This window comes from Ovis canadensis, chromosome 24 (genome assembly GCF_042477335.2).
Source record: "Ovis canadensis isolate MfBH-ARS-UI-01 breed Bighorn chromosome 24, ARS-UI_OviCan_v2, whole genome shotgun sequence".
Lineage (NCBI taxonomy): Eukaryota > Metazoa > Chordata > Mammalia > Artiodactyla > Bovidae > Ovis > Ovis canadensis.
Genome location: NC_091268.1, coordinates 56308752 through 56334305, shown reverse-complemented (window position 1 = coordinate 56334305; position 25554 = coordinate 56308752). Strand labels below are relative to the sequence as shown.

At 57.3% G+C, this 25554-nt stretch overlaps 1 protein-coding gene across 9 annotated transcripts in view; it reads right to left on the bottom strand.

Annotated features, from left to right (window-relative positions):
* The window catches only part of MAD1L1 (mitotic arrest deficient 1 like 1), a 238739-nt gene that overhangs the window by 45641 nt on the left and 167544 nt on the right, over positions 1 to 25554 (bottom strand). For all 9 annotated transcript variants that reach the window (XM_069569617.1, XM_069569618.1, XM_069569619.1 and 6 more), the window contains one exon: positions 10721 to 10811. In XM_069569617.1, the coding sequence (XP_069425718.1) occupies positions 10721 to 10811 (91 nt within the window). The remainder of the gene's footprint in view (positions 1 to 10720; positions 10812 to 25554) is intronic.

The window sequence follows — 25554 nt, the reverse complement described above, 5'->3', positions numbered from 1 at the left end:
TGGGCCGGAGGAGGTGGGGTGGCGCTGGGCCCCGGGATGCGAGTGCTGGGCAGGCGGGCATGGACGAGGTGGGGCCCGGGGTGGGGGGTGCTTGGCCCTGGGATGTGCGTGCTGGGCCGGCGGCATGGACAGGGCAGGGCCCGGGGTGGAGGTTGGGGGACACGGGTCCGTATCGGCTCTGACTGGCTGGCACAGCCGAGCACCTCTGGCGTGGACACAGCCCTGCCTGCAAGTCTCCCCGTGCCCGCACGACCCACAGCCCCCGCAGCCCAGGAGGTCACCGCAGAGGTGTCGAGCACCACCCCTGAGCGGGGCTGTCCCGGCTTCCTTTCAAACCACCTCCTGGTCACGGGCCCCCACGCAGCTGGGACTCCACCCTGAACAGCACGCTGTCCAGACTCTGGTCCTCAGGACAGGTCTCCCCGTCTGGCTTGGCAGGGGGCAGGCCAGCCCACCCAACTCAAGCCCGTGCCGCCTGGGTCCAGCCGGACTCTCAGGGGGCTTCCCGAGGTGCCTCCAGGGGGGGTGCCAGGCACGTGAGACAAGTCTGTGAAAGCGCCTCAGGGCTGGGGTCAGCCACAGGCCCTGTCACCTGCAACCTCCCACAGGGCGCTCAGAAATCAAGGAAATTAACTCTGCTTAGAGGAGGGGGGCTGCGGCAGCTGCTCCCCCAGGAGTCTGACCCCCCCGGAGCGCCACAGACCATGGGGCCACCGTTCCCAGGTGCCGGGAAGGGCTAGTGCCTGAGGCCCAGCTGGACTGCACACAAGCTGCTATGAGTCAGCCTCCTCCACAGGCCTGACAAAGCTGCCACGGGTTAAAGGCCCACAGGACCGGGTGGCCAGGCCGAGGAAGAAGGCGCCAGGGTTCAGTGTACCTGGGCTCCGCTCTGCACCCCCTCCTGGAGCAAGGAGGCCCTCCCCTTCCTCTCTCCATCCCTCCTTCCTTGCACGTGGGCTGCACGGTGCCCAGGAGAGGAGGTGCTCACAGCCAGCCAGGGACAGGGGTGCCGCCCTCCCCCACAGGCACGCGTGGTCGGAGGCACAGGGGCCCTATGGTACCGTGAGGGGCACCGGGGCCTCTGAGGGGCACCGGGGGCCTGGTGGCACCACGAGGGGCACTGGGGGCCTCGTGGCACCGTGAGGGGCACCAGAGGCCAGCACCATTAAAGCAGATGGGAGGGCGTGAACAAATCTGCTGATATCTGCGACTAGATGACAGCTCTGAGGAAGAAAGGGGAGAAACGGCTGTAATCTTCTGCTAAAAATTTGTTGCCTTGTTTGATTCACAGCTGAGGAAACTGTTGAGACGCTGACGGGAATCTCAAAAGGAAAAGTTCTGAGTCTCTCTTTGATGTGTGGGTGCAATTACCAGCAAACAGAAGCCTCCCCCTTGCCCGGGAGTGGAGGCCTGTTCCCTGCCGTGACCACAGGTGGGCGCAGGGCAGGCTGCGGAGGAGCTCCAGCCGGGCCAGGGTCCTCGGGGGACCACGAGTTTCCCAGGACACAGGAAGGGTCTCAAGTCCGCAGAGGACCGGGCCTGCCGGACAACCACGGGCCCAGGCAGCAGGCCTGGGCCTGAGCAGTGCTCCTCCTGGGGCCCCATAGCCCGCCTGTGGCCCGCAGGCCACAGGGGTCTACTTCCCACGCTCAGATTCTGTGCAAGCTACGACGAACAGAAAGGCGCCCTGCGTCCAGGCCTTAGAGCTGGCGTCCTGAGCCCCACACACCTGCCTCGCTGCCATCAATGGTCAAGTTCTGCCCTGCCTGCTGGTGGCCCAGGGTGTCTGTCCTCCAGGGCTGCAGCTTCCATCGGAGGAAGAAGAGGGCAGTGAACTTGACCTCTAAGGGCCTTCTCAGCCTAGCGCCTGGGACAACGGGGTAGGGGTGGGGGACAGACCTCAGGGCTCCTGTGGGCTGTGAAGGACTGCGGCGGCCGGGGAGGGGGCCCTGCTGCGCCTGCTAAGAGACCCTGCTTGCAGGAGGCAGGGACACAGGGAGAATTAAAAAGCACAGTTAAGTAACCACCGATCCTCATGCATATTTATTAATCACCCGGCCTGAAAACTGAATCAATACCTCTCGCCGCTGCAGGAAGCTCAGCTCAGGGAGAAAGGCGGGGAGCTTCGGGGTCCCACGGAAGCTGAGGGGCAGGGCCAGCAAGGCCTCAAGGATGGGGGCGCTCAGCCCTCCAGGCCCCGCTGGCCGGAACACTCGCCTCTGTGAGCCCAGACCAGCGACCCGCAGCCCGTGAGCTCAGCGACCTTGGGCGGGTCCCTCAGGCGACGGCTTCACGTCCGACACGCTGTGTGGGCCGATTTCCTTTGCCGCTTGGGGGCTCATGGGACGCTGCCCAGCTCTGAAGCTGGGGGCACCCGGCAGGCCCAGCCTCGAGACAGTGTGCTGGCCGAGGGTGGAGAGCCTGCGGTTCGGCTGTAGGTCACGGGACTGCAGGCCAGACCCTACAAACCCTACAGACCCCCGGCACCAAGCGCCCGAGACCCTTGCGGCCACCGAGCAGCTCACGAGAGGGGTGAAAAGCGGAGGGCTTGGGCTGGAGGCAGGAGGGCCGCAGGCAGGGAGAAGACCTGCCATCTGGGGACCTGCCCCCTGCCAAGAGAAGCGGGCGCTCCTGAGCCCCCGCTCTGGGGCACCACAAGCCAGGGGCCACAGGGCCCGAGGCCCCGCCCCCACGCCCTCCAGTCCCCGAGGCCCCGCCCCCACGCCCTCCAGTCCCCGAGGCCCCGCCCCACGCCCTCCAGTCCCCGAGGCCCCGCCCCCACGCCCTCCAGTCCCCGAGGCCCCGCCCCACGCCCTCCAGTCCCCGAGGCCCCGCCCCCACGCCCTCCAGTCCCCGAGGCCCCGCCCCCACGCCCTCCATTCCCCGAGGCCCCGCCCCACGCCCTCCAGTCCCCGAGGCCCCGCCCCACGCCCTCCAGTCCCCGAGGCCCCGCCCCCACGCCCTCCAGTCCCCGAGGCCCCGCCCCACGCCCTCCATTCCCCGAGGCCCCGCCCCACGCCCTCCAGTCCCCGAGGCCCCGCCCCACGCCAGCCAGTCCCCGAGGCCCCGCCCCACGCCCTCCATTCCCCGAGGCCCCGCCCCACGCCCCGCCCCCACGCCCTCCGTTCCCCGAGGCCCCGCCCCACGCCCTCCAGTCCCCGAGGCCCCGCCCCCAGGGCGCCCTCAGGACCCGGCACCCGCCCTCCTGTGGCCGAGGCGCCTCACAAACAAGCCGGCTGTGGGGCTGCCCCCCAGGGGCCGTCAGGGTCGGGGGGGCCTCAGAGCACCCTCGCGTGTGCTCGCCGCTGCCCAGCCCTGGGGACCGGCCGCTGGAGCCGAGGGCGGGGCTGGGAGCGGGCCCACCAGGCCCCGAGTGGCCCCCGGCGCGGTGTGAGCTGGGGCCGCCAGGTAGCCGCGGGCAGGACGGCCCGTGGGACAGCGTCACCAGGCCGGCGCACGTGGAGGGCCCTTCTCACGTCATCCTCCCCGGACAGTCCTGCCAGCGCCAGGGAGCCTAGCAGGGAGTTTATCTGCCACTGGCCACGAGGCGCGGGGGGGGGGGGGGGGGGGCGCGAGACACACGGGTGAGCCTGCAGGCTGCCCGGTGGCTGCGACCAGAGTCCCCTCGGGGCTGTGGAGCCTCGGGAGGGGCCTTCCCGTCAGCGCCACCACTGTCCTTCTGTGGCCAGCAGCCCCTCCGCTTACACGAGACCCCCGGCGAGACGGCACAGCCCCTCGGCTCCTCAGCTGGTGTCCTGCTGCAAGAAACACAGACATCCTGCTCTGGTTCTGAGATGCCCAGGCCGCTCTGAGACTCAATTTGCTCATCTGTCAAATGGCAACTCTGCTCACCTTCCCAGGTCTGGAAAGATGAGAAAGTCAGTGTATGTGAAAAAAAAAGTGAAAAGTGAAGTCGCTCAGTCGTGTCTGACTCTGTGACCGCATGGACTGTAGCCTACCAGGCTCCTCAGTCCATGGAATTTTCCAGGCAAGAGTAATGGATGGAGTGGGTTGCCATTTCCTTCTCCGGGGGATCTTCCTGACCCAGGGACTGAAGCCGGGTATCCCAGGTTGCAAGCGCACGCTTTACCGTCTGAGCCTCCGACAGTGGGCGTGAAGGCGGCTGTGGGCGCTCGGAGCTTTGCTGAGTGTGCCACTTGTGCTGTGATGACCGTGGAGCCAAAGCCAGCGTTAGTCTTGACGGCGCCTCTCACACCTGCTGGATGCGGCCAGTGCGCCCTCATCTGAGGACCCAGGCCTTTCTCGAGGCACGGGAAGACGGCGCAGGGAAGCACCAGTGCAAACCTGACCCCCAGAAGGCAGAGCGGGGAGCACTGCCCCCGTGTTGACCCCACCCAGGCGCTGGCAGAGGGACGGGTGGACAGAGAACGCAGGTGTCCAGGGGCCACCTGAGAGGGGATACCAGGTCACTCCCACGCGGCTGCAGCAAGGTCCCTACCCAGTGGGCGGACACAGTCTGAGCCAGGCTGCTGGGACCCAAAATGCTTGGTCCTCAGCCTCCTCAACCTGCGCCAGATCCTGGCTGTTTTGGGTCCAGCAGCATGACTCTGCAAGCTCCCAGGACCTCTGACTCCAGCTGTGCCGCTGAGAGCCAAGGGCTGCCGGGTCTCGCTGGACAGACAGGTGAGGACCAGGAAAAGCGAAGACACAGGAGGGGTGCTGCACAGGCTGGAGGCCCAGGCACATGTGGTGAGACCCCCCCTGCGGCCCCGCACTGCCCGCGCAGGACCACAGCCCCAGGGCCCGGCTCCAAGCAGCAGACACAGGGCGGTCGCTGGAGCCAGTTAGAGGACACCAATCACCCGCGACCCCACGCAGAGCCCTTCAGAAGGTGGCCTGCTGTGAGAGAGGCCTGTCAACAGCCTTCAGGGAAGGCAGGAAAGACAACCCTCACCGTCGGGAGGGCGGGACGGCGGCCGCTCCGGCCGAAGGCCAGCTGCGGGCCCTGGGCCCTCCCAGCGCCCCCCACCCCGGCTGCCCTCCCAGGCCGCCCTGCAGGGAGACCCGGGGCTGCGGCGCAGCGGATGCGGGAGTGGGGAGGTGCGGCACTGACCGCACGGCGGGCTGGGTAAACTGGCCAAGCTGCCGCCCGGCTGACACGGCCCCACACGCCTGTCCGCGCCGGGCCGCCCCCTAAGCTGCTGTCCTGTCAGGTCAGTGCACACGGCCGGGACTCTAGCCACCCACCCGGGCACCCAGGGCCGCGTCTCTCGGGGGAGGGACGGGGAGGCTGGGGGAGGAGGGGGCAGGACGCGCCTGCGGCAGACCCTGCCCTTCCACAGCGATGGCCCTCCGAGCCCGCTGACCGAGTGGCCCGTGTCCCCACTCGGCTGGGCGGGTGGGCAGAAGCTGGAAATCAGGCGCCTCCGCTGCCAGATCTCCCTGTCACAGACAGCAAGCGGCGGCAGGCACCCTACATCTGCCCTGAGCCGCGGGAGCTGGCGGCAGGGGCCTCCAGTCAGGCCCGCAGCTGCAGGACCAGCTGGTGAAGGGGAGGGCCTGGCTGCTCGGGTGAGAAGAGGGCGGGATGACCCTGTACCCATAACCGTCACCACGGACATGGGCTGTGCTCCCGCCAGGTCTCTGAGTTAGAACCGAAGATGTTGAGCAAAGCCAGTAAGAAAAGTTTTTGGAATTGTGATAAAATTTGCCACTGTAACCAGTTTTAAGCGTGCTGTTCAGTTTAAGTACGTTCAAGCCGCTGTGCAGTCGTCACCCCTGTCCACCCACAGACCCTCCCAAGCTGAGGCCGAGTCCCCATAAACTCTGGCTCCGCCCCCCAGCGCCTGGCGCCCTCTCTCTGCTTTGATTCTATGACCCTGACTCCTCCAGGGACCCCACACAGGTGGAATCACACAGTGCCTGTCCTTCTGTCCGAGCTATTCCCGGGGGGCGGAGGGGACACAGACCCTAACAGAGTTTCAGCGACATCCTCCTGGAGGAGGGCGAGACCAGGAGACCCAACCCCTAGACCCTCACGCTCTCGGTTCACGACATCCAGCAAGTTCTAAGCTGGCTGGGGGAGGGGAGCTGAATATGCTGATTCCAAAGTTCACGTAAAAGTGAATGGGAGAAAACCCTGATAAAGAGTCCGAGGGCAGCAGGACACCCGAGCCCTGGCCTCAATCAGATACGGGGCATCGGGTGCACGAGGGGGTGACCCCACACCAGTGAGGAAAAGACAGGCTTTCAGGCAGTGGTCCAGGGGCACCAGGAGGAGCCCTTCCCAAAACCATGCCTCCCCCCTTATAAAAAACCCAAACCAAATCCCAAATCCGTCAGATTTAAACGTAAAAAATGAAATGCCCCAGAAAACCAGAAGATACCAAGAGAGAATTCTTTACCGTCTGGACATGAGAAAGGTAAAGACAGGAACAAAAGCCCGGGAGCTGAAAAGGAAACGGCGATAAACACATCCGTAATAAAACGAGTCCAAGAGCCCAGCACCTCTGCTTGGCTAAAAAAAAGAACAGAGACAGCAAAACAGCGCAAGCAAAGAAGTCGAAAGACAGACGATAATTGGGAAACATCCTCACAGCTTAAAATGCCCTTGATACGCAAAGAGCTCCAAGAAACCAGCAAGAACAGGACCAACAAGCCATTTGAAAAATGAACCAAGCACGTTAACACACATTTAAAAATCCCCACTCACACGTGATAAAGGAACTGACAGCTCCAACCACACGGCTCTCACCTGCTGGACCGGGAAAGCCCGGAAGCCCGGCGGCTGGGGCAGGGGGCCGGCACCCTCACGGTGCGGCCGTCGAAATGCACGCAGGGGCCACTGGCTCTCTGCTCTGACACGCACAGGGCAGAGGTGTGTGCAGCAGGATGCGTGCCACGGCAAGGTCGTGACCACGTTCCTGGTAACCCGCAGGATTTACGCGCCACAGCACCCGGGGGTGTGGCACATGCGTAAACACTGACAGGGTGGCATGCGTCCATGGAGGGAAGCCCCCAAGCGCACAGTCACAAAAGCGTCAGGAAGTGTGAAGGCGGGCTCTGTGAGTGTACAGGGGGTGGGCGCTCCTGGGTGCAGCCAGGAAGGGGCCAGCACCACTGCTGGGGGAGGGGCTGGCGTGTGCAGAGCCACGGCTACACCATCGCCAGTCCACACCCAGCCTTGTGCTGTGGTCACCCGGCCGGCACCGAGGAACCAGACGTGCAGAGCAACACCAGCCTGCAAGGTTGGGGGTGGGGGGTGAGCTGGGCCACTAGGGATGCAGCCGACCCTGCCCCGCAGCCTTGGGGGCTCACCCCACAGGCCCCAGGCCCCAGGGTTTGTAGGGCCCTGCCCCCGCCAGGACGCAACGCCCAGAGAACATCCCAGAATCACGGGCAGCAGGCTGTCAGGAAATGACCTGTCTAGTCGGGGACAGGACATGCTCAAGGCTGGGGTCAGCAGCAGGAGGACCCAAGGGCAAGACAGGCTCTGAGAAGCAGGTTGGGGGCTCCCTGTCCAGTGAGGACCGGTGAGAACTGGTGGGGGAGGGACTGGCCCTGGGGGCGGGGGGGCAGGCAGAACCTGCTGCCTGGAGAGGGGGCGGGGCCGGGGGCAGCAAGGTGTGGAGAGCGGTGAAGGCTGCACCCCCCCGCCCCGGCCCCAGCCCCGTATCCCAGAGCAGGAGGAGGCCAGGCCAGGGCTGCTATGACTAAACGGGGCGGGAGCCGGGCAGTTTCTCCGCTCACAGGGAGCCCGGCACTTTCCTACCCACTCCATTTCCAAAAAAGATACGGTCAGTGTCAATGTCACCGGGCTGCAGTCAGCCCCTTCCTGAGCACAGCCCCCCGCCCCCACCGGAAGCAGGCAGGGCGGGGACGTGAGGGGACGCTCCAGCTCCAGGGGCTTCTCCCGCCCCCTCTGAGCGATGGTGGGATGGGGGCTCAAACCCCAAAGATGAATTCTGCCTAATTACGCGCGTGCTGAGGCATTTAGAGGTACAGATGTTTGCAATTTGCTTTAAAATGCGTCAAGCAAAGAGACGGGACTAACGGAAGGAAGGGGTGGACAGGTGCGTCACGGCGGCCGCGGGGGAGCGTCCCCACAGGGGGACACGGGCTGCTCACGGCGAAACTCTTGCAACTGTGCTGTGTGTCTGACCACGTCTGCAACGTCAGGGAACCAGCAAGGCCGCGTCAGCACACAGGCTCCGCTCCCGGGACCCAGGGGAGCCAGAGGCCCGAGGCCTCCCGTCCGCCTGCACGAAGCTTGCTCCTCACTGGAAGGGGCCCTGCTGGGGGACCAGCGGTCGCCAGGCCCAGAGCTGCCGTGCGTCTGGCCCTCGGGCTGCTCCCTAGAGCGCCAGGCGGCTCGCTGCCCAGACAGCCCTGGACGTGGCCCACGATGTGGACACACGGGGCACCGTCGGTCGAGGGGACGCAGTCTGCAGAGCAGTGACTCGGCGAGGCAGTGCTCCTGGCTGGAGGTCACTGTGCTCTCCACCACAGCTGGCAGGAGGTGGGGTCAGCTCCACGTCCTGGCGAGCAGGCCGAGACGAGGGCCACCGCCGCGGAGGAGCAGAGCCAGCAGCAGGCCCAGGGCCCACTGCTGAGGAGAGGGGCACCCAAGGGCAGGAGGGAGCTGGGGGTCCAGGCGGTGCCCCGCCCCACCAGGACTGCTGGGAACGGCCAGGTGGGCACGGGGCGGGGGCCACAGGCCTGGGGCACCAGGAGTGCCACCCGCAGAGTCTGGTTCCCAGAGGACCCCAGGGAGCTTTGGGCCCAGACTTCCAGGTGGCCTGCTCGACAGCAGCCTGTATCAGAACATCCCACCTTCACACAACGGCCAGGCGTGTCTGGTTCCGGGGGCCTCAGTTCCGCCATCGCTAAGCAGGGCTTGTCTCCCTGATGGCTGCCTACTTTAGGGACACACACAGGTCACCCCTGACGCGGTGGGAAGAGCCGACAACCCCAGAAGCCTGGGATGGGCCACAGGGCACGGAAGTAGCCAGGAGCCTGCTCCGCAGCGTTGCCCAGCCCCGCCGGGCACCAAGCGGGCACCAGTGGGCAGACAGGCAGGCGTGCACTCGGCTCTGAGCAGTAACTGGAGCGCATGCCTCACCAACCAGCTGTGAACTAATTACAAGAAGTTCTAACTAGTCGACTCCCTCTCCGAGCATATGTTCCCAATTAAGTCAAACTGCAGCTGATTTTAATCAATCTTCCTTGAAGCAGCCCGCCTTGAAGACTCTTCCAGGGGAAAGGGGAGGGGGGCTGCATCAGGAGCAGGCAGGCAGCACGGCAGACAGACACACGCCGGGGGCCGTGTGCCAAGCCGCCCCCGGCCCCCGCCCCCCGCTCTGCCCTGGACTCGAGCCCGCAGCTCTGCGGTCACACGGACCAAGCCTGGGGCCAGCCAGGCCACCTGCAGGGCGCCTGCCTCTCCTGCGGCCTCCACGGCCCAGGGACCCAGGTCTCTGCCCTCACAATGGTGTGCCCACACATGGCCCCTGAGCCCTTGTTAACCGCTCCTGTTATCCCCCACGGGGGCTCGTCGTCCCCCATTTTATAAAGGACATGCTGGGGGCTCAGATGGCAAAGCACGACATGCCTGAGACCACCCAGCTAAGGAGGCGGGCTCCAGCTGAGGTCTGCAGACGCGGATGCCCCAACCCACATGGGGCCCAGGAGGCTGGACACGCTCAACATCTCGGACCCCACCCGGGACCCCACCCCCCACATCCACTGCCTCTCTGACCTAGTCTGACCCCCCAGTGCCCGCAGTGGGGCTGCGGCGGCGCCTCACGACTGTCAGCTTCAGCAGGACTGGCTGAGCCCCATCCCAAAGCCTGGGAGCTGTCAGCGTGACCTCGGGCACGCTCGACCCAACGCGGCCCCTGACAGGCGGCCGGGGATTCACCTGCCAGCAGCCGCCCCGCGTCAGGACTGCGGCCCAATTAAAACGGAGCAAGATGACAGGTCCAGAGCGGAACACCGTCCAGCCACGGCTCCCGGCGCCGTGCTCTATCAAGGATGTCACTTCTCCCGTCTCCAGGAATCGGGAATAAAAAAAGAGATTTGATTTGCCTCTAATAGGTGTCAAGACAAAAATCAATGGCCTGTCCAGAATCTGGGTAATCACAGACCTGCAGGTTTCCTGCCTGAGAACAATTTAGACAGGAAGATAAAAATGAAAAACAAAGGCACACTGCAACAGTGTAAACAGCTACGGAGCCTCACAGCTGCAGGCCGACGGGGCCCGCTCAGAGACAAGCCCCGAACCACTGGGACCCTCTGCTGGGCCTCTCCTCCCCAGCCACGGAGCCTCACAGCTGCAGGCCGACAGGGCCCGCTCGGAGACAAGCCCTGCACCACCGGGACCCTCTGCTGGGCCTCTCCTCCCCAGCCACGGAGCCTCACAGCTGTAGGCCAACGGAGGCCGCTTGGAGACAAGCCCCAAACCAGTGCGACCCTCTGCTGGGCCTGTCCTCCCCGGGAGCACGCCCAGCATGCCCGCCACAGCGAGCAGTCAGGAAAACAGGCTGTGAATCAACGAAGCACATGGGGCTGGAGGGCTGGGGGGGCGACAGCATGGCCCGAGGCAGGGGGTGCCCGCCATGGGCTCGGGACCCGAGTTCTCAGCCAGCGAGGGCGTCTGGAGGGGACAGGCCCCTGGTTCCATCTGGCCTGCCCACTGGGAAGTGGACGGCTGTGGCGCAGGAGCCTCACGGGAGGGCGGGCGAGCCTCAGACGAACTCACCTGCAGGGTGAGCCGCTCCAGCTGCGCCTCCAGCGTCGTCTTCTCCTCCTCTAGGCGACTCCGCTCGGCTTCCAGCTCCTCAACCTTCAACCTGCAAGGAGAGCAGACTGTGACGGGAGGGCACTGCAGCACGGCCTCTGGGTAGGGAACAGGGAAGGGTCACGAGATGGTTAAATAGGCACCTGTGAAAATACGACACAGAGCAGCCACAGCAAAGAAAAGCTGTGAGAACACACAGCAGGGGGTGGGGGAGCGCAGCACAGCATCTATCGGGGGGCCCCACTGACCTCGACTCCACAGCGGCAGGGAGACTAACTGGGGCTCCGCTGACTGCGACTCCAGAGGGGCGGGGGGTGCAGGTGGCGGGGGCTCCGCTGACTGCGACTCCAGAGGGGTGCGGGGGGCAGGTGGGGGGGGCAGGTGGGGGGGGCTCCGCTGACGGTGACTCCAGCGGGGGAGAGGTGGCGGGGGCCCCCGCTGACCGCGACTCCAGAGGGGCGGGGGGGCAGGTGGCGGGGGCTCCACTGACCGCGACTCCAGAGGGGCAGGGGGGCAGGTGGTGGGGGCAGGTGGTGGGGGCTCTGCTGACCCCGACTCCACAGCAGCAGGGAGACCAACGGGGGTCAGCTGGGGTCCGCGTGTCTTTTGCCCACTGGTACCCCCCACACGTGGGACTGCACCCTGGGGAGGACTCAAGACTCAAGAAAAGGACCAAACTCGATGAAAAGACAGAAAAGACTCACAATGTGCATGCGGCTGGGGCTGGGGGCCACCGGGACAGGGTGCAGCTGCGGGCCCTCTCGCCCTGAAGGCCAAGAGGCCAAGCAGGCCAGGCGCGGGGGCAGGTGTACAAGCAGGCCACCGCTTGCTGCAAGAGGGCAGCCATTTCTGTCTCCATTTTTCATAGGAGCTATACTGACACGCTTCTGAACCGTGGTGCTGGAGAAGGCTCTCGAGAGCCCCTGGACTGCAAGGAGATCCAGCCAGTCCATTCTGAAGGAGATCAGTCCTGGGTGTTCTTTGGAGGGAATGATGCTAAAGCTGAAACTCCCGTACTTTGGCCACCTCATGCGAAGAGTTGACTCATTGGAAAAGACTCTGATGCTGGGAGGGATTGGGGGCAGGAGGAAAAGGGACGACAGAGGATGAGATGGCTGGATGGCATCACGGACTCAATGGACGTGTCTGAGTGAACTCCGGGAGTTGGTGATGGACAGGGAGGCCTGGCGTGCTGCGATTCGTGGGATCGCCAAGAGTCGGACACGACTGAACAGAACTGAACTGATAGAGCTTAAAATAAACAAGCCCCTGGGGGCTTCCCTGTTGGCTCAGTGGTGAAGACACCGCCTGCTAATGCAGGAGACGTGGGTTCAACCCCTGACCTGGGAGAGTCCCACAGGCGGGGGAACCGAAGCCCATGTGGCCACAGCCCCCGAGCCTGGGCTCTGGGGCCCACATGTGGCAGCTACTGAGCCTGCGCTCCAGAGAGCCCGTGCCCCGAGCGGGAGAGGCCACGGCAGTGACGGGCCCGTGATGACAGAGAAACCCCGCTCGTCACAACTAGAGGAGAGCCAGTGTGCAGGGGTGAGACCCAGCATGGCCAAAAATAAATAAGTGAAAAAGCACCCAGGAAGCAGAGCCCAGCGCTGAAACGGGGCGAGGGACGGAGGCTCTCCCACCAGCTGGAATGGAGGACTCGTGCTCCGCGGGTAACTCAGGAAGGGCGGCTTGGGAGTGGGAGGGTGACTTTCTTCAGAGAGAACTGCTCCAGAATGGCCTTGCAAATCAGCAAACGCGAGACTGGAAGGGACCAGACTCTTTCCAAGAAGCCTAACGCACCTCTGAAGAAAGCACCAAGATTTATAGGACACAGAAGCGCTCAGAACCCAGCAAGCCGACACACACAGCCTGCTGTCCAGTCAAAGGTTACCAGGCGTTGAAAGAACTAGGAAGACATGACCCACAAAGAGGAGCACAGCCAAGAGCCACACAGATGTGGAATCAGCGTCCCCGGACACGAGAAGGCACTGAAGGCTCCTGGAGGAAAGGCACGTTCCACGGGGCGGGAGCCGCGGTGTCTGAGGTGAAGAACACTGGACGGGATTCCTGATGGATGAGACTCTGCAGGACACGAGTTTCGTGCACTTGATGCCAGGGTGATAAAAGCTACCGTGGCGGCAGGGAGAGAGGAAAATCGATCTTCAAAACCAGGGAGGGCAGCGTGAGCGACAGGGCAGCTTCACGAAGGAGGATTTACGGCCAACTGCAGTCCCTGCGCGCGGCGGGGAGCAGAAAAGCCCTGCAGGAGGGTCCACATGTGATCAAAGTATAAAGACACAGACTCAGGAAGCCACACAAACCTGAGCACGAGAAAGGTAAGGAAAGGGCGCAGTGCATGGAATGACGCGGGCTCTTAAGATCGGTGCTGATAAGCAGACCCTACGAGCAGCCACAGGAAGAAAACGCTACCCACGGAGAAACACAGCAGATTTCTCAGCAGAGAAACGCAAGTGAGAAAGAGGAGAAAAGTCTATCAAATGCTGGAAGAAATGAAAAATGTCAACCTAGGATTCTATTCCCAGTGAAAATATCTTTCAAAAAGCGAAAGCAAAATAAAGATGTTCTCAGACACACAGAAGCAGAGGATTTATCCTGGGCAGGCCTGCCCTATGGGGAACGTGACGGGAAAGCCTCCAGGCCGAAGGGGAGCAAGTCCAGAGGGCAGAGGACCCACGCCGGGGCCTGAGCAGTGATGGGGACCTCACCCACACAGGTGCAAACATGGCTTCATGCTATTTGACTCTTTAAGAAATAGCTAAATTACTATTTTAAAAGAGGTCAAGCAAACCCAGTAAAAACATACTGGGGTTTTAAGACGTAAGTGCAGATGAAACAGATGGCAGCCGGGGCACGTGGGCTGCGTGACAGACGCAAGTGGCCGCACGACTGCGCACTGCACGCGGGGCCGCACCGGTCCCTGGGGGCAGGCGGGGAAAAGTGGAGGGTGAGCGCTAAGACCGAGGCAACCACTGGGAACAGTGATGACTCACAGAGGCCGAAGAAGGAAGTGAGATGGTGTCACAAAAAACATGCAAGTAGTTCAGAGGAAGCCAGAGATGCAGGAAAGAGGGGACGGAGCAGAGACACAGGAAAGCGGGAACAGGCAGAGACCCAGGAAAGCGGGGTCGGAGCAGAGACACAGGAAAGCGGGAACAGGCAGAGACACAGGAAAGCGGGGTCGGGGCAGAGATGATACAGGACAGCGGGGAACAGGCAGAGACCCAGGAAAGCGGGGTCGGGGCAGAGATGATACAGGACAGCGGGGAACAGGCAGAGACACAGGAAAGCGGGGTCGGGGCAGAGATGATACAGGACAGCGGGGACGAAGACGAGACAGCACAGGCAGAAGAGAAAGGAAGACCAGACCAACCCCGAGCACACAGTAATCACATTCGATGTAAATGGTCTAAACACCCCCAGGTAAAAGGCAGAGAGAGGGGCGCCCCGGCAGTCCAGCGGCAGGACTCTGTGGGCCCAATGCAGGGGGCCCACGATCGATCCGTGGGCAAGGAACTAGACCCCCCGTGTCACAGCTAAAGATGCCCCAGGCCACAGCTGGGACCGGGCATGGCCAAACATAGCGACGAATATTTTTTTAAATATGTTTTAAAAACGTAGAGAGAGAGGATCAAATGAACGAAAAGGCAGCCCCCAGTTACATGCCACCAACAAAGCAGCAGAGACTGGGTGGTGGCCGTGCTGGGGGGCAGGAGATGACGTCATGAGCTCACGGGGGCGTGGCTGAGTTCTTAGGAAGGTGGGGCTGTGCCGTCCCGGACCCACCAGCACAGCATTCAAAGAGCTTCCTGCTTCCTCCTGTTCATACTGAAAGTGAAGCAGGAACCGTTCACAGTGTGTCACCCCTGACCGGACGCCCCAAACTTGGACATCTTCCCCAGAGCCGGCCCATCAGCTCATCAGGGATACGCCAGACAAACGCGGGCTGGGGCTGTGCAACGGCCCACCTGCAGGCCCTGCAAAGTGGCGGAAGACAAAGCCAAGAAACAGAGGTGCTGATTATGAGGGACAGACATGAGCTGTGTGGCCCACTCGGTACTACCCACGCAACCCTCCTATAAACCAACAGTTACCCCAAATCACCTCCACCAGCCGGACAAACAGAAGAAAGGGGCAAGGAGGAAGAATGGACGCTGGGGTGGCTGGACAAGAGAGGCTTCAGAGGAGATATCTAGACAGTGGCTGCCCCAAAAAGAGGCACTTCAAAAGTGTGAAACGGTTTATTCACTGAGAAGACACAAAAACCTTAAATAAACATGCTCCTAAAAGCAGAGCTTCAATGCACATGAAGCAAAAATGAGAACTGGAAGGAGAAACAGACAAATCCACAAGTATGTTTGGAGACGTCAGAGCTCCTTGCCAAGGAGTCAAACCTGCGGACAGACGCTGAGCAAGGGCCCGTGGTCTGCTGGGGCTTCACACAATGTTCGACCCGACACCACGCAACACGCGTTCCTCTCGAGCACAGACAGGACGTTCTCCAAGACAGAGCGTATTCCTGGGGCATCAATAAACACTAGCAAATTAAGAAATGAAAATGATACAAACTACCTCACAGACTGTAATGGAGTTTAAACCAGGTTTCCATAACAGAAGGGCTTCCCCGGTGCCTCGGGAGTAAGGAACCTGCCCGCCAGTGCAGGAGACACGGGTTAGATCCTTGGGTTGGGGAGGTCCCCTGGAGCAGGAAATGGCAACCCACTCCAGTATTCTTGCCTGGGAAACGCCATGGACAGAGGAGTCTAGTGGCTACAGTCCACGGGGCTGCAGAAGAGCTGGACACGACTTAGTGACTGAACAACAAAACCAGAAAGACGAGAGGGAAATATCGACACGATGGAAACCGTAGCAGCCCGTCAAAACCACACCCTGTCCAAGGAAGACGACAAACGGAGTCAGAAAGCCTCTGCATCTGGACGAGAACGAGGGTGCGACGGGCCGCAGGCGCGGGGCCAGGCGTGGGGCGCAGGGGAAGCAGGAGCCCGAAACACTCACATTAGAAAACGAGGAAAACCTCGAATCAGCATCTAATTCACACCTGAAGAAACCAAACAAAAAAAGGGAAAAGCACCCACAGCAGGAAGGAGGAACTGAGAAGGCCAGAGGCCAATGAGAAGAACGAAAGCAAACTGCCGCTGCTCCTCCGGAAAGGCCGAGTGAACCGTGAGGCCCCCGCGGAAGAGGCCAGGCAGCAGCGCCGGGGACGCGGCAGCCCACCTCGGGCCCTGCAGACACAGAGGAGCCCCGGCGGCGTCCACACGGACGACTGCCCGCGGTCCAGCCACATCGCCCACACAAAAGCCACAGCCCAGCCTTCAGAGCCCTTCCACGACAGAAATATCCAGGCCTACGTGGTTTTACAGGGTGCAAACACTTAACGAAGAAACAATGCTAATTCTACACAATCTCATCCAGAAAAGAGAAGGAATAATTCCCAGCTTGGCACGGGAGGCCAGCATTGCGCTCGAAAAGAAACAGATGAGGACAGAAAAGAAACAAAACCCACACATCCGTGTCCCTCACGACCGGAAACACCATCAGCAAAACACGAGCAAGTTGCGTCCAGCAACACGAAGGAACGGTGACGGCCAGGGAGACTTAGCTTGTGACGTCGGCTGGTTCGATACTGAAAAATAAATCAATATAATCTCCTATATTGGCAGCTCAAAGAAGAAAAAACACAAAGGGATCAATCTGTGGGAAAAGAAAGGAGGTGACAAAGTTCCACCTCGACTCAGGACAAACCAAGAACAAAAGACCAGTCAAGAACGGAAGGGAAAGCCTACACCTGGTACACCTACAAAAGCCTACAGCGGACGCCGCCCTCGACGGCGAAAGACTAGGAGCTCCCCCCAGACCAGGAACGAGGCAGACACTCCAATACCAGCCCGAAAGCCCTGGCCAAAGGCGCACCGCGCAGAGAGGATATGAAACTCATACAAACACAATTTATCAAAGTTGCTCAGTCATGTCTGACTCTTCTGTGACCCCACGGACTGTAGCCCACCAGGCTCCTCTGTCCATGGAGCAAGAACACCGGAGGGAGCAGCCGTTCCCTTCTCCAGGGGATCTTCTCTATCCAGGGCTCGAACCTGGGTCTCCCGCATTGCAGGCAGATTCTTCACCATCTGAGCCACCAGGGAAGCTCAGATAATTTATAGACAGGAGAATCTGCGTAGTAAGACCGCAAGGAATCAACCAAAAATAAACACCGAAACCCCTCATAGAACTGAGACCTGAATTTGGTAAGGTACAGGATATAAGATGCACAGCTCAAGAATCAATCACTTCTCTACAGTCATAGCACATAACAGTAAGGCAAAGTAAAACAGAATTTACGACTGATATAAAAAGACACACTGAGGCATAAATCTAATAAAACGTGCAAAGTTGGTATAATGAAGAGACAAATGCTGACGAAAAAGAATCAAAGATGTAAACAAACAGATACTGTGTTCATGGAACGGGAGACCCAACACAGCAAGAACGTCAATTCCTCCCAAATGACATACAGACTTAACACAAAGCCAAGAGAACCCAGAAGGATGTCTTTTGGGGGGTGGGGGTGGGGAGGAGGGTAGATCTGGACAAACCGACTTTAAAATTTATACACAAAGTCAAAGGAACGAGAGCAGCTGCGACAACGTGGAAGAAGAATGGAGTCAGAGGAGGCACTCAGGCAGCTCTTACCTCTCCCCAAGGCTCCCAGTAATCAGGACAGCGGTGACGAGATGAGCACCAAGATCAAAACAGCAAGCGGAGTCCAGAAAAGAGAGAAACCTGCCCAACTGGTTTGTGACACAGGCATAAAAGCAATTCCATGAAGGACAGCTTTGCCATAGACTGTCTGGAAGCAATCAAACATCTTTCAGCTCAGTTCAGTTCAGTCGCTCAGTCGTGTCCGACTCTTTGCGACCCCATGAATCGCAGCACGCCAGGCCTCCCTGTCCATCACCAACTCCCGGAGTTCACTCAGACTCGCGTCCATCGAGTCAGTGATGCCATCCAGCCGTCTCATCCTCGGTCGTCCCCTTCTTCTCCTGACCCCAACCCCTCCCAGCATCAGAGTCTTTTCCAATGAGTCAACTCTTTGCATGAGGTGTCCAAAGTACTGGAGTTTCAGCTTTAGCATCATTCCTTCCAAAGAAATCCCAGGGCTGATCTCCTTCAGAATGGACTGGTTGGATCTTCTCGCAGTCCAAGGGACTCTCAAGAGTCTTCTCCAACACCACAGTTCAAAAGCATCAATTCTTCGGCGCTCAGCTTTCTTCACAGTCCAACTCTCACATCCATACATGACCACAGGAAAAACCATAGCCTTGACTAGATGGACCTTAGTCGGCAAAGTAATGTCTCTGCTTTTGAATATGCTATCTAGGTTGCTCATAACGTTACTTCCAAGGAGTAAGCGTCTTTTAATTTCATGGCTGCAATCACTATCTGCAGTGATTTTGGAGCCCCCCAAAATAAAGTCTGACACTGTTTTCACTGTTTCCCCATCTATGTCCCATGGAGTGATGGGACCAGATGCCATGATCTTCGTTTTCTGAATGTTGAGCTTTAGGCCAACTTTTTCACTCTCCTCATTCACTTTCATCAAGAGGCTTTAACTCTTCACTTTCTGCCATAAGGGTGGTGTCATCTGCATATCTGAAGTTATTGATATTTCTCCCGGCAATCTTGATTCCAGCTTGTGTTTCTTCCAACCCAGTGTTTCTCATGATGTACTCTGCATATAAGTTAAATAAGCAGGGTGACGTACAACCTTGACGTACTCCTTTTTCCTATTTGGAACCAGTCTGTTGTTCCATGTCCAGTTCTAACTGTTGCTTCCTGACCTGCATATAGGTTTCTCAAGAGGCAAGTCAGGTGGTCTGGTAGTCCCATCTCTCTCAGAATTTTCCACAGTTTATTCTGATCCACACAGTCAAAGGCTTTGGCATAGTCAATAAAGCAGAAATAGATGTTTTTCTGGAACTCTCTTGCTTTTTCCATGATCCAGCGGATGTTGGCAATTTTATCTCTGGTTCCTCTGCCTTTTCTAAAACCAGCTTGAACATCAGGAAGTTCACGGTTCACGTATTGCTGAAGCCTGGCTTGGAGAATTTTGAGCGTCACTTTACTAGCATGTGAGATGAGTGCAATTGTGCAGTAGTTTGAGCATTCTTTGGCATTGCCTTTCTTTGGGATTGGAATGAAAACTGACCTTTTCCAGTCCTGTGGCCACTGCTGAGTTTTCCAAATGTGCTGGCATATTGAGTGCAGCACTTTCACAGCATCATTGTTCAGGATTTGAAATAGCTCAACTGGAATGCCATCACCTCCACTAGCTTTGTTCGTAGTGATGCTTTCTAAGGCCCACTTGACTTCATATTCCAGGATGTCTGGCTCTAGATGAGTGATCACACCATCATGATTATCCGGGAAGATCCGTGAAGATCTTTTTTGTACAGTTCTTCTGTGTATTCTTGCCACCTCTTCTTAATATCTTCTGCTTCTGTTAGGTCCAGACCATTTCTGTCCTTTATTGAGCCCATCTTTGCATGAAATGTTCCCTTGGTATCTCTAATTTTCTTGAAGAGATCTCTCATCTTTCCCATTCTGTTGTTTGCCTCTATTTCTTTGCATTGATCGCTGAGGTAGGCTTTCTTATCTCTCCTTGCTATTCTTTGGAATTCTGCATTCAGATGCTTATATCTTTCCTTTTCTCCTTTGCTTTTCGCTTCCCTTCTTTTCACAGCTATTTTTAAGGCCTCCTCAGACAGCCATTTTGCTTTTTTGCATTTCTTTTCCATGGGGATGGTCTTGATCCCTGTCTCCTGTACAATGTCACGAACCTCAGTCCATAGTTCATCAGGCATTCTATCTATCAGATCTAGGCCCTTAAATCTATTTCTCACTTCCACTGTATAGTCATAAGGGATTTGATTTAGGTCATACCTGAATGGCCTAGTGGTTTTCCCTACTCTCTTCAATTTAAGTCTGAATTTGGCAATAAGGAGTTCATGATCTGAGCCACAGTCAGCTCCTGGTCTTGTTTTTGTTGACTGTATAGAGCTTCTCCATCTTTGGCTGCAAAGAATATAATCAATCTGATTTCGGTGTTGACCATCTGGTGATGTCCATGTGTAGAGTCTTCTCTTGTGTTGTTGGAAGAGGGTGTTTGCTATGACCAGTGCGTTCTCTTGGCAAAACTCTATTAGTCTTTGCCCTGCTTCATTCCGTATTCCAAGGCCCAATTTGCCTTTTACTCCAGGTGTTTCTTGACTTCCTACTTTTGCATTCCAGTCCCCTATAATGAAAAGGACATCTTTCTTGGGTGTTAGTTTAAGAGATATCCTTTAGAACTAACATCCAAATAGCTTTAGGCAAAAATAAATCTTCACCTAAACTTCATGTCTTACACAGCTGAACATGGGTCAGAAGCTTAAATATAAAATGTGAAATCATAAAATTTTAAGAAATAAACATAGCAGAACATCTTTGATATGCAAGGCTAAGCAAGAAGTTTTCAGACTCAATATCTAAAAGTTGATAAATTGGACTTTTTCAAAATTTAAAACTTTTGTTAAAGACATTGGGAAGATAATGAAAAAAACAGGCTACAGACCAAAAGAAAATATTTGCAAAGCACATATTTGACAAACACATATCCACTATAAATAAATTGCAAAATTCAACAATAAGTCAAAAAAAATAGAACAGCAGCAAGAAAAAAACAACTAAATATTTAAACAGATATCTCACCAAAAATGTTAAAACAGGTTGCAACTAATGCAAATCTGTTCAGCATCATTAGCCATTTGGGAAATACACGTGAAAAGCCATGGTGAGACTGCCAGTGAATGCAGTATCACACACCCAGCAGAAGGGCGAAATAAAGTACGGATGTTGACAATACCAAGTGCTGACACAGGAGAACCCAAACTCTCACGCAGTTCTGTTTAAATAACCACCAGACTATTTTCCAAAGCCAAACACACACTGAACACATCACTTAGAAAGCCGCTCTGCGGTAGCTACCCTAGGGAAATAGAAATCGTTGCCCCTACACAACCCGCACACACGTTTGCAGCAGTTCCAGTCATAGCTGCCCCGAGCTGGAAACAACACAGATATCCCTCAGGAAGTGAACGGACGCATTTGTTTCCGTTGGTCTATCCACCAGTGGAATACTACCCAGTTAGAAAAAGGAGCAACTACCGCCGGAAGCGGAAGGCTTGGGAACCTGGGATTCAGGTAGACCAACAGCAGAGGACATGTTCTAGCCAAGTGCGTTCTCCAGAAGAGACCACGTGTCAGGCTACAGAACAAGCCTCAGTAAGCTGAATTTATTGCTCTAACGGAATTCACTCAGCGAGACGAAAGGAAAGCCCAATAACAGAAACAGAGACTGGAAAAGAAATACGTGGAAACTGAACCGCAGGCTTCAGCAACACATCAGAGAAGAGATGAGAGGAGAAAATGAAAGCGAAACACAAGAGACCAATGAGGCCAGGCTCGTGGGGAATTCACAGCCTGAAAAGCCTACATTTTAAAAGAAAGTGAAGTAGTGGAAGTTACTCGGTCGTGTCCTACTCTTCGCAACCCCATGGACTGTAGGCCAGGGTCCTCTGTCCACAGAATTCTCCAGGCCAGAATACTCGAGCAGGTACCCGTTCCCTTCTCCAGGGGATCTTCCCGACCCTGGGATTGAACCCAGGTTTCCCACATTGCAGGCAGTTTCTTTACTGTCTGAGCCACCAGGGAAGAGGGGGAGCTCAAATCAATAACATGAGTATACATCTTAAGAAATTATAAAAGGAAGAGCAAATTGAACTCAAAAGCTAGAAGGAAGAAAATAATAAAGACTAGAACAGAGATCAATGACACAGAAACAGAAAAACGGTAAGAAAATCAACAAAACCAAAGCTGGTCATTTGAAAAGATCAACAAAATCAACAAATCTTCGGCTGAAATGATTAAGATGTTTCAATATAGATAAAAATCAGCTATATTTCTAAACAACAGCAATGAAAAATCTGAAAAAAGGAATTTAACAAAATCAGTCCATTTACAAGAGCGTCAAAGAGAACAAACTACTTAGGTTTTCACTGACCCAGGGAGGAAAAGATCTGTATACTGAAAACTGCAAAAGGCTGCTGGAAGAAATTAAAGAAAAACTAAACGGATGAGGAGATATTCCATGTTCATGGATAGGAAGACTTACAATGGTTAAGACAACAGAGGAGTTGAAACAACCTTGGAAAAGAACAAATTGGGAAAACTTGTACTTCCTGATTTCCAAAGTTGGTAGAAAGCTACAGTAACCAGAAAATAAGGGACTTCATGGTGACAACACCGTGAAGGAATGTCACTTATGCTCAGTGAAAGCCGCTGGTCTCTAAAGAGTAAAATTGTAGGGCTGCATTTACAGGACATTACTGAGAAAGGAACGGACCTGTGGGGAAGAGGGCAGCCTCTTCAGAGGCTGCAGCAGGACCGTGGGCGTGTGGGGGCAATCACAAGCTGACGGCAGGAGGGGGCTTTGAAGCGGCCGCATCAGTCTGCGCTCCGATCAAGGGGCAAGTAATTGAAATGCCTGGGACTGTACACCAAGAAAAAGACGATCTGTCTTTTTCCAAATACTCATTGGAAAGACTGATGCTGAAGCTGAAGCTGCAACACTTTGGCCACCTGATGAGAAGAGCCGACTCACTGGAGAAGATCCTGATGCTGGGGAAGATTGAGGGCAGGAGGAGAAGGGGGCGACAGAGGATGAGATGGCTGGATGACATCACCGACTCGATGGACAAGAGTGTGAACCAACTCCAGGGGACAGTGAAGGGCAGGGAAGCCTGGCGCGCTGCAGTTCACGGGCTGCAGAGTCGGACACGACTAAGCGACTGAACAACAACAGGCACAGAATAATTTCAGAAGTGGAAGACAGCAGGCCGCCTAGCGTATGTTCTGTAGCTTCTCGGGGTGGTGATTGTGAGCAGGGGCACGCATCTGCAAGTGTGGCTGTGGTGTCCGGTGGGGGGGTGGGTGGAAGAGGAGTATTTGATCACTGGCGTTCTTCAGATCTGAAGGAACGTGCTGATAAGGAAAGGCAGACTAGCTTTCACTGTACCCTCTGCGCGCGCGCCTGCTCGGTCACGTCCGACTCTACGATGCCATGGACTGTAGCCCGCCAGGCTCCTCTGTCTGTGGGATTTTTCCAGGCAAGATACTGGAGTGGGTTGCCATCCCCTTCTCCAGGGGATCTTCCTGACTCAGGGATCGAGCCCATGTCTCCTGCGTTGGCTGGAGGGCTTTTCAGCACTAAGCAACCAGGGAAGTCCGATCAGTGTTTGCGCTTCGCCAAAGGCAAGACACTGTCCGAGACCTGCCCTCTGGGGGGCGATGCCCACAGCCCCACCTGGTGCCCCAAGACGCTGGGCACTGACAGGGACACGCCCTGCTGTATGCGGAGGGCACCTCGACGACACGGGCGTTAAAATCCCTCAGGGCTGGTACTGAAGGGAAAGCCCAGGGTGCAGAGCCTGACCCACAGAAAGCACCGGGCGCACGTCAGCGGTTTTGGTGCAATGATTACGACAGCTGCTGACGGGGGCAGTGGGGGGGTGTCCTGGTTTCAAAGCCACAAGCAGCAGAATCCTACATGTAAGTACCATTGGAATTCTGAGACCCAGAAAACACGCGCGTGTGTGTGTGTGTGTGTGTAAAAACACGGGCAATGGTTCATGCAGAGATATTCATCACAGCTTGTTCTCAGCAGCTGAAAACATGAAATAACTCAAGTTCTAAAAGGGGAGCAGTCAACTGTAGCATGAGACAAACTATGCGTTAGCGTTTACAGGAAGGCTGCAGAGACACAGGAAGGTGTCACAAGACAGAGCAGGGAGACGGGCTTCAAATGGTGCGGGTTTCACTGTGCATGAAACGTTTGTGCACAGAAAAATCGCCGGAGACGTCAGGTGAAGGTGGTGGCCTCTACATTCAGACTTAGGTGCAAGCTCTCTCAAAATTTCTTTAAAGTGAGAGCATAGACCTTCCTGACTTCTTGTGAGGCCTGCTTCTGAAAAGACAGAACAGGAATGGCAGTGCCCAAAGCACCTTAGAAGTTGGAAGCATAGCGGTAAGCATAGCGGTAAGCACAGTGGTAAATGACACAAGAGAGCTAAGCCCTGGGCCAGCCATGGAAATGCCGAGAAGCTCCCACCACTAACAGCCCAGAAGGTCTCGGGAACGGCGTCACAGGTAGTCACTTCTGAAAGCAGCTTGGAGTCTCAATCCCCCACTCCTCAGGAAAGAATTACAGGAACCTGCACAAACTTAGGAGGCGGCCCACGGCCTCTTCACAGAGCCTCTGTCAAGACAACGAGCACAGGCCCCACGGGTGCCGCCACGCGTGCACACACCCGCGGCCACCACTGCCACGAGCTCACCAACGTCCCTCTGGAGACCCCCCACAAGCCGGGCCACCTCCTCCTCCACTGTCTAAACAGACTGTGTAAAGCTGATGCTACTTATCCTCTCAACGTTTACAGTTCTCTAGAGACAAGCCACAGACCTGGCAACATCCTTTGGGGGAAGCACTGTAATCGTGAATTCAAGGTTTCAACGTTTGTAGGATGACGCAGGGGGGCTTCCCGGGTGGCTCAGTGGTAAAGAGTCCGCCTGCCGACACAGGAGACGTGAGTTCAATCCCTGGGTCGGGAAGATCCCCTGGAGGAGGAAATGGGAACCCACTCCAGTATCCTCTGGAAAATCCCACGGACAGAGGAGCCGGGAGGGCTACAGTCCTTGGGGTCACAGAGTCAGGTATGAGTGAGTGCTCACACCACACACACAGGATGCCGCGGACCATCCAGCTCAGCTCGGACGAGCTGCGCGAGTCCCTGGCTTTCGAGGAAGCAGTCCATCGTGCCCGAGCTGCCGACTCTGTGAGCGTGAATTGCTCGTGACACCCCCACACCCTCTAGCGGCGGGAGGGCCTGCAGAGGCTCCCCGTCCTTCCAGCACCGACGCTCCGTGTCTCTTCCATACTTGTCACCTTTGCTGGAGGTTCACTGATGTTCAAAGGACTGGCTTTTTGCTTCAGTAATTTTCTGGTTTTCTCCTTCCATTAAATTCGCTCTTTGCGAGCCCCTCCTTTCTGCTCGCTTTGGGCTCCCTGTGCCCTTCTTTTTCCAAGGTCTGGAGACTGGATTATAAACCAGACGTCTGCCTGCTCTCCCACTGCCCGAACCACAGACTCTCAGGGGTCCGTTTTCACCATCACTTGGCTGTCTCTCTCTCTCCTTTGAGACGTCCTCTTTGACACACGGGCTGTTTAACAGTGTGTTTAATCTCCAAATGCCAGGAGACTCCCCTGGGTTCTCCTGGCACTGACTGCCGGATCGAGCTCCTTCTGGACACAGAACACACGGGGGATGAAGCTGACTCTCCGGGACGTGCTCCGCAAGCTGGGTGCGGTCTGCCCGCCGTGCCTCCTGCGGACGTCGCCCGGGCCCTGTTCAGTCCCTTCCGCGTCTCTGTTGCTTTTCGGGTCAGTCTTGCTGCTCCTGGGGGCACTATGCCAGGCCCTGACCGCACAGGTGGATCTGCCCACGCCTCCTCCCAGCTCATCACTCAGCTTCGTGAGTTGGAAGTTACGCTTCTGTGCAGACGGAGCCTCTCACAGGGTCCCTTTTGGTCCGCCGAATCTCACCTGACACTGTTCCACCGGCACAAGCCGCATCTACTTTGAAAACACTCGTGCGTGCCCCGCA